The following is a 9,695-nucleotide window of genomic DNA, read 5'->3' as shown; positions in this document are numbered from 1 at the left end:
TCAGCATCCCGTAGCTTTTAGTGTTTGCCCATCTTCCTTAACCAACGTTAGCGTCGTAAAGTTCTGAAATTTAAATTAAGAAAAGCTCTAAATTCTGTTAAATACAATATCTTTAATGAATGATTCTGCAAGTCATGTTAGGCATGTGTACAGAATGTGTGATGTAGAAACATACTTCGGCAACAGTTGGATGAATACCGATTAATCGATCAAAATCGGCTTTTTTCGCATCAAATTTCAAAGCTATTGCAAAGCCTTGTGTTATTTCACCTGCATTTGGTGTGAGAATGTGAAAACCAAGAATCAAGTCCTGGAATTTAGCAAAATGAAATCATGTCAGTTAAAACACATATTAAACTGAGGAACTGTAACTTTCCTATTTTAAAGTCAAACAACAACAAAGAGTAAATTACTTGTTCATTTTTCAGACAGATAAGTTTACAATAACAGTGTGTTTTTTCTTTTCGTTCCGTCACGGCGTACTCAAGAGGAATGAATACATTATGATACACGTTGATATTTTCTTTTCCATATCTAAAAAATTCGAAATGCACATTAGTTTATAAAAAATTTGATTGAAGCAGAGAAAACACTTGTACAACCAGTAATGTAAAATGCTTCATAAGAATCCGTTGAATCCAAAGTAAAAACTTTCAGGGATTCACAAAACAGGACCTAGTTATAGTAATCTCAAAATCACAACTCGAAATTACAGTTATTCTTATGCCTGACCCATACAAAAATAAAGTTGAACTTGCGAAAAATTACTTTTGGATAGCAGAATACTCCGATAATCCGCAAGAACCATATTCCAACGGTGTAAATACTGTCGTCGGTATTTTATCATATTCGGTGAGCTCAGAACTGCCAGTGAAAAGACGTCGCATTAAAACTTTACCTGCTTGTATTGCAACAGGTGTAAGCTCTGGAGAGCCATATAGCACATCACCAATGGCATAAACATAAGGACAACTAACACTTTGCTCTCTTCTTCCAATTATTTTGCCAGACTTTGCACGGTTTACACCGACTACATCCAGACCAAGATCATCTGTCATAGCATCACGTCCTATTGCCATCAAGACCTATTGAAAGAATAATTACAGTTTGTTCACATACATAAAAATATGCCTGAAAAATCAAAAAAAAAAAAAAAAAAAAAAAAAAAAAAAATGAAAAGTCACACAGCAATAGAAACAAATAAAAAACAGACTGTATTAAAATCTTCTGTAACTTCCTTTGTTCCATCTTCATCTTCCTGCATCGTATGAACTCTAATCATTCCTGGTTCACTGTCGGTTGGCTTTTTGAGCCTCTCATATTTGATTGGTACACATCTTAAAAAGAGGCCCACATTACACTGACCACTAACGAGTTTTACTTTTGCTAAAAGTTACTCCTTTACTAAGCACTTTGTTCTTCATTGTGAACTAAACACTTGAACAGACTCACAGCACATCTTTACTGTCGCAAAACTATTCGAGTCAGTTGTCAATGCACCACAATGTTCAATGAAAGAGTAAGCAAAAATCTAGAGTGTTAAAAAATCGCACACAATTTCCTTACAATATTGTAAAAAACAAAAAAAACTTACTGGACAAATTTCACACCACGTTCTGTCATATGTTTCTTAATGCGTTCCGCCATATCTTGATCGAAACCACGCAACAAAACTGATCTAACCATAACCTGAAAATATGTGAATTTCAGCAAATAAAATAAAGCCTAGACCAAATAAAAAACAAAGTAAATAATAATCTTAAGATCTAAACTGGAAACTGCAAGCAAATCATTTTGGCATTCAATTTTAAAAACAAGGTTTCTTATGAGCAGTGATTGGTTGAAGTTTTGTACAGTAACTGTAATCGTACCAAGAGAAGGAAGAGTGAGAAAGTTAAAAAAAGATTAATCACTACAAAAAATCTCGAAAATACTATGTCAAATTAAACTGCAAGGAACAGTTATTAAAAAAAAAAAAAACTAACCGTGACATCATTACCAATACCTTTCAAAAATCCAGCACACTCCAGCGAAACGTATGATGCACCGACACAAAGAGTTTTTCCCGGATTATAGGGCAATGAAAACAAGTCGTCACTGTAATGAAAACATAAATACCTGAATAAATTTAACCAAGTGTGAAAAGAAATGAACTGAATTATGTTCAATTACATAAACATAGGATATGGATATACCTGCTAATACAGCATTCCAATGCTCCTGGAACATCAGGAAAACGTGGCCTCAATCCGACAGCGATCAAAAACCTATCAGCAGTAACTTTTTCTACTTTTCCTTTCTTGTTTTTGACACTTAGTTCATGTGAACCAGTAAAAGTTGCGTACGAGTTCATATACGTTACCTGGAATAAGAACAAGAAAAAGGAATGCATTAAAAACACCTTGCTTATCTATACAAAAGTTTTCCGTTGATGGATGACACACAGTAAGATACTACCTACTCATAATGCTCGTAATGACTATTGTACCCGCTACTACTTATAGATTCACAACATTATGAAAATATCTGTTGACACAGCATTTCAATGCGAAACACAGCAATTCAAATGCAATAAAATTTCAGGTTTTATTTTAAATTTTACCAAACAACATTCACATTATTGATGGCATTCTTAAGTAAGAATACAGATATATTAAAACAAAATAACGAACTGATTTTTCTTTTAGTTGAACTCGATATCCCCAATTCAACGAAGCAATATGATTTTGCACAGCATTTTTCAATTGATGCCAGTTTAACTTTATTGCACCTTCCGGTATTTCCCAGCCAAACTTCTTAGCATCTTCTAAAACTATTCAATAATGAAAGACTCACCAAAAGAAAGTGAAGCTTCAAAAACGACAACATACGAAGAACTTACCAATATATTCGCCCAAAAGTGCAGCTTGGTGCATCAATTTCTTCGGTATGCAGCCCACATTAACACAAGTTCCACCTAATCCCCAAGTTGTGCCCATTGCTGATGGTTTAACAAAATCCAAACAAACCACTTTTTTGCCTAGACGAACAGCTTCCTAGAACCGTAGGCAGATAACAACAATTTCTAAATACAAATTTTACAGTATTTAAGGCAGCAGTTGAAATTAACCTTTGCAGCCGCTAAACCACCAGAACCACCTCCAACAATAGCAAGGTCATACTCATGTTCCTTTAACCATTCGTTCAAAAAACCACTTTCCTCCAACTGATAAAGTTCTTTGAAACCACCACAACAGTTCCCCTAAAAAACGAAAAAGGAATCAATCGTCAAATAAAATATCTTCTTTCAGTAATTTTTATATACGCAGCTTTCTTCTCAATTTTACATGACCTAAATTACTGAACATTGATAATCACTAGAAAAGTCAAGAGTGAATTAAAAAAAGTCCGGTGGCTGTGATATTTCCAAAAAGTCTTTTTAAAAACGTATTCAACATACATTTGAAACCATCCAAAATAACATAATAAATGCTTCCAATAAATTGTAAAAACAATCCTAATGAAATGAATATAGAACATACTTTAACAAAAATAAGCGGCATTGATGGCCATCCAACAATCTCTAATATGTCCTTAACAGCATCGTTACTCACACGTACTGTATTCACCGTTTCATTATATTTTGAAAATAAATTCACAACCTACAATAAATATATGGGTTAAGCGTAAAGAACAAAACAACTTTTCAAATGGAAATATCTCCACTAAGTGCGCCACCTTACAGTACGTAAATTTTTATTTCGATCTCAGACAGCTGAACTCACCTTTGTCATGTCCGGGTTATAATCAGCATAAGCTAGCAAAATCCGTTCTTCACAAGCTGATTTGAAAACTGCATCAGCTAATGACCCACTGCTGACACGATTAGGAATTGGAGACATCGATGCTTCCCTTCCTGATCTATTTCCTCGTCGGCTTCTTTTATCTGAAATGTATGCATAAAAAGATATTGTGAAATATTTTAAACTACAGGAAGGAAGGAAAATTCTAGCACTTTTCCGTAATATCGATTCCTTGATGTGAGAGTATCTCATATCTCTATTCATATTCAGTTGAAAGAAACTCGTTATTTCTGCGTAGAAAAAGGAATTCCGAACCCATCTTATCACCTATACCATTATCTTTACCTATAAAAGAATTCCCTGAAATTCATAAATTTCGTAGACTTTCTAAAACGAGATTCCTGAACTAAACAACAGATTAAAGCTTCCTGAGATGGGGCACACAAAATTCAGAGTTCCCTGAGGCAATCCATCATTTTGGGCAATCAGATTTAAATAAGAAATAAAAGCATATGCAACGCATCATATAATTTCGAGAATATAGCAAGCCTTAGAATATAAGATTTACGGTCAAAATGACCTGTAGCATTTGAACGTAGGAGATATGCCTGAGCATTGCGGAAGATCCCCAGAAACAGTAAGCCGACAGATATCATGTCCCATATATGTTTGGATATACACTATGGTGTATCTCTTCACTCACTTCAGCTATAAGTAATTTATTTAACGTTAACAGTTCCTGACGGAAATATCGCACCCTATGCATCCTTGTGCGCCAAATGCCAAGCTGAATTCAAGACACACAAAATATGCACGGCAAGATGACAACTGAAACTCTTCCTAGCTACGTACTATGTCCACTGATTTATGATTACAAAAAAAGCTTTCGCACGAATGTATGAAACTACTATATTAATATTTTTTCATACATCAATCAATTTCTCCATTGAAATCATACCCTTTGAGTACTTAATTTCCTATTAGAAATCAGATACTAATATTTACCAGCATCTTTTATAAAAAGAAACAAGACAATGGCTTTGATCCTAGCTAATACTCTGAAAAATCAAAAATGAAAAGAGGAACGTGAGCCTCTCCAATCGAATTTCCTGACCTGAAGAATGACCAACGTTGTACTCGATGAGTCACCACTCCTTTCCGCATCAGTAAATGAAGAACTGGAAAGAAGGAAGAATAAAGAAATCACATCTACATTATCACAAATGCGACAATATATTTTGTGAATGAATTTCAAGAACGTTCCACAAGCATGAGCAAGAGAACACTGAACACAAGTTATCATTCGAGTACCACTCCAGAGTGTTTCATTAATTAGTTTATTGAAACACAAAATAGATAATAAATTCTTGCAACATGTGTTAATCTCCGTGACACTGTCCATTTAGTAAATGACCGAGATAGGAAGGAGTTAATAACTATGACATGTTCTTGCTCAAACTGACATCACCACCGTTCAGTAAATTTCATCACCACTCACACTTTTTTTTAATTCATCCCGAAAAGTTCCCTGAACCGTAGTACTGTAACCGCCTACTGCAGCAGAGTACTTTGACAGAGTGAAACGCAACTTCCAACGTACCACTCTTCTATAAATGGTACGGGGTGAGGTCGTTTCCACGTCGATTAATGTCTCAGTCCAAAGATTTAAGCGTAGTGTGTTAGCTACATATATGCTGCATAGCGCATAAACGGATCCATTTTCATCTTTTTAAACATTCCATTTTAATTCCACTAAAATGCTTTCTCAATAATAATGTTACACTGGAAAATATCGACTTTTCCAATAGTTGAAAAAGTTGGAAAAAAATTTTTTTTGTAGTAGCTCCGCAGTTACCAACTCCTGATCCATTATACAGTGATGCATGCATATAACAGAAGGGATTTTTTATGTTTCACAACCAAAGTTTTTAATTGGATTTCAGTAAAATTTCAAGTCAGCAATTTAAAGAAATGTTTCAACGATCCCGAATTGCATCAGGATGAAGATCAACAACTACTGAGCTATTACACAAAATTTTTTCCCAATTTTTCTACACTTCCTAACTTTTTAGTAAAAAACTCCTCACTTGAAATCAATCAATAATATTTAATCAGCATTCCAAGGTTTGCTTTATCTTTTAGTATTTCTCAAATCAGAAAAAAAAATGTCAAGTATATGACATAGACAACAAATCCTAGGTGATTAATACTTGGAAAAAAGTTTTTATGGGTTGAACTTGATTCCAACAGAAATCGTACGTCTCTCTTCTCCTTCCCACAACAAGAAAAAAATTAAAAAATTTTCATGAAAAAATTCTTTTTTGCGAAATTGTTACCACCCTCTATTACAATGTACAAAATACTGAAACGTTCCAACACATATATATATATATATATATATATATATATATATATATATGTTGTGTTCGCCCTCTTCAAAACTACTTTTGAACTTCCTTTCCTTTCTTCTTTTCTTTAAGTCCTTTCTCAAAATTACAGTAACACTTCAGAGAAATCGAAAAAAAAAAAGTACGTGTATGGACTGTTACCAACAAACAATTTCAATAATATGATCCTATATAAAGGAATGTTTTTAAATTGATAACCTGATGTTGATTTGTAATTACAGGAATTGTGAACTGCTGAATTTGGTTGACGTGAGACATCGCTGCGACCAACATTCCGAGAACATGTTATCCAGTTGTAGCAACGTATAAAAGCTTCCAGCTTGCTTCGATTAAAACCAGCTTAACATATTACAACGCTGTTAAGAACATTTTTTACATTGTTAGCACGTGAATATGCGTTGCACGACTCATGTAGTTTGTACAATTTTCCTCAAACCACACATTTACGCAAAATGTTCCAGAAAATTAGAAAACATTTGGTAATCTTTTTCACCGAATATTACTCCAAGCAAATTTGAATTTAATTCTTAAAATCTTTTTTTTTTTTTTTTTTACACAGATAAATCTGAGTAAACATAAAACCCACCAGTCTAATTTAAAGTGATTAATCATCCGATCTGTTATATCCTTACTAACATATTATTATGAAAAGTTTTCAATGTGAACAAAGTTTCCAATTTTTTTTTTGATTTCACTTACCCAGTTTTTAATTTAAATAAATACTTGAGAAGACTAAGCAAATTCCGGCTCACTAAGCTAGCCGTCACTGAACTGATTAACTAACTTCTCACAGTTATACAGAACAAAGGTACCGTTGTGAACTGGTGAAAATTTTTTACACTTCCTTTCATTTTTTCATCAAGTAATTCTATAGGCGGGACTTGTTTTCCAGTTTTAATAATACACTGATTACAAATGGATAATTCTTTCGTGAAGAAATAATTTCATCTCTGAATTCAATTATTCTCTGGTTGCACATATCTTCTCAAGAAAGGTAAGTATGTTGAATGTTAACATTCCACTGATAATTCTGAAATAATAGATGAGTGGAAAACAGATCATATATTTAACTGTCGGGACAATGTCAACTAAAAGCAATATGAAATATATCATAGATACTTGCTCATTCCCAGCAATAAAAAACAAAAAATTTAATCACCACAAAACTTTCACTAATCGCATGCTTAAATGGCATTTAAGGGGAAATACTTCAATAAAAAAAAATTCAACCTACTGCACTATCACGCACATACATCTTATTTTCATATTCTTAATTCTTATTTTAAATGGTTTTAGAAATTTTTGGTTAATGAAAAATTATAAAGAAAAAAATAGCACCACAGAATAGTAGATTTGGGATGAAATAACGTATCCATTAATGATAATCTTTCATTAACATTTAAAAAACAGTAATTCTTAGAGTCACATTTTTTAGTGAGTTCAGCTGTATTATGTGTGTATTGCAATTTTATTTGCACCAAGTGTTTGTCTAATGTGTTGGAACTCAATTAAAAACTATGAAAAAACCAAAAATCATAATAAAAAAAAAGAATGGCAAAACAGAAAAATGCAGGATGTTAGAAATATTAAATTATCCCATGAAAACTGGAAAAAAAAAGTATACTTATTCTTTGATTTGGTTCTCGCCGTTAATTGTATGAAGTGATCGATAACAGTTAAACGAAGTGGTTCAGCATATACTTTGGTAACAAACAACTGACAACAAAATGAAGAAATCAATATTGCACTATGATTATTATCAAAAGGAAACTACACGCTAGCTACGATGAACCGTTTTTCTTTTCTCTTTTGTATACTGGGGAAGTATATGTTATGATTACCAAGAATATTTGATAATTTGGTGTAAAGTATGTTCCAGTAATGGAGCAATAGTATTTGAAAACCTCCAACAAATTTATATTGTTAGTAGCCAAGTTATATGGTTTAAACTACTCACTGGGATTATTTTCGGACAAGCACTCTCAAACAGAAATTGTTATAGTCTGAAATACATAAAGTTTACATTTAAGATATCAGGAGAAAAATATTCCAGAGAAGAAAGAAATCGCGCTCAGAGACTGCAATTAACTTGATGCATATATCAACATTGACCGTCTCTATATGAGGACAGTTACCGCAGTCAGGAGTTAATCAATCATCAATCCTATTCATTTTAAAATCGAAACTTACTTAATGATTGTTCCGAATACATCTTGGAAGTGAAAATAATTAAAGAATGCTTTTTGATTCTTCGAGCTCCTATGGATTTCTCCAAAACTCCTATATTAATTCCAACTCGAACCGCGTACCATGAAGTGCAACATTGCATCAATATCCTTGAATGCCACATCTTCAAAATATTTGAATGATCTTCCAGCATTATAATTTGAATTGACACATGTGATTCAAATGAAGCGCACATTTTCGTTTCGTTTTAAATGATTTACATATCGTTATGAACTCTTTTACAATCCCTAAATGCACACAACATTCCTTAGGGTGTAAACTGAAATCCAAAATCTTTCCATATTAAAATCATTTAAAATTTGAGATTAATACTTTTGAATTATACTATCTTTTATTAAAAACCAAAAGCTAATAACACAAACAACAGTAATATATAACAGTAGCTTAATGGCTGTTCCGAAGAAAAATTCAAATCACTAAATAAATTTCGGAATCATGAAAATACTGTGGTCTAAAAGAATTCAAAATATGGAAGAACATCAAGTTCTATGGGATAATGTGCATGTATAGCGATACAATAAGAACTTTGCGGTTCAAAAACAAAGAGATCATCGAAAAACATCGATGCAGTGAGCTTAATACCTCAAGATAGAGTCGCAACATTTCATAACAGAAACTAGGGAATCGAAGTAACGAAGACTATACTGTAAGCATCGGTTCAAATGGATTTGTAGATATTCGACTGATTACTGACACGTGCGATCATTGCTTGTTCAAATTTGTAAGAAAAATCCAATAAATTTGTAAAAAATTTTATTTATAAAAATATAAAATTTATGAAAAACACTCACCTTCCATATCTACACCTTACTTTTAATGGATCACCAGTCCACACTTCTTCATTATCACTACTTTTTAATTTCACCACAACAAAATGTCGTTGTAACCAGCTCTTTCTGAACAGTTTCAGATTAACCCAGCACAAACCAAAGAAATTTCTGTTACTACGATGTAAAAATCTAACCTGAATAAAGACCTTACATTAACGCAACAGAGAGAATTAAAAATCAAACGCAGTACATTTCATTTCTAAAAAAATTGGAAGGAAACAATCAAAACCACTGAAGCTACACCATATATCATCCAAAGCAATTTATAAAAACAATAGTCATTAAGCAGCCAAACATTATGTAAGAATTCACTGAAGATAACCCCTTTCAAAATTGAGTATACCTTCCCATATTACAACGTGAAAGACAACCCAAACAAAACCATATTACATCTGCGTAATAAAAATAAAAATTGAAAACGGCAAAAA

At 32.8% G+C, this 9,695-nt stretch overlaps 1 protein-coding gene across 4 annotated transcripts; it reads right to left on the bottom strand.

Moving 5' to 3' along the window:
- On the bottom strand, window positions 1–8,540 carry Bma-trxr-1 (Uncharacterized protein; the record flags this gene model as incomplete). Of its 4 annotated transcripts, XM_043074230.1 has the most annotated exons (15): window positions 1–63; window positions 176–310; window positions 414–534; window positions 769–1,085; window positions 1,214–1,337; window positions 1,595–1,689; window positions 1,986–2,097; window positions 2,196–2,362; window positions 2,673–2,806; window positions 2,882–3,035; window positions 3,110–3,241; window positions 3,522–3,641; window positions 3,765–3,925; window positions 6,389–6,529; window positions 8,381–8,540. In XM_043074230.1, 15 exons carry the CDS (start codon window positions 8,538–8,540, stop codon window positions 1–3), a joined length of 2,136 nt encoding a protein of 711 aa, XP_042930164.1. The 4 variants fall into 4 exon arrangements, with proteins under 4 accessions (XP_042930164.1, XP_042930165.1, XP_001898729.1 ...); XM_043074231.1 differs by lacking the exon at window positions 6,389–6,529; XM_001898694.1 differs by lacking the exons at window positions 6,389–6,529; window positions 8,381–8,540 and adding an exon at window positions 4,363–4,438.
- Window positions 8,541–9,695: the final 1,155 nt, after the last annotated feature.

The sequence above is a fragment of the Brugia malayi genome, assembly GCF_000002995.4.
Source record: "Brugia malayi strain FR3 genome assembly, contig: Bm_v4_ChrX_scaffold_001, whole genome shotgun sequence".
Lineage (NCBI taxonomy): Eukaryota > Metazoa > Nematoda > Chromadorea > Rhabditida > Onchocercidae > Brugia > Brugia malayi.
Note: the sequence above shows the minus strand (reverse complement) of the source record. Positions and strands in the feature narration are given on the sequence as shown.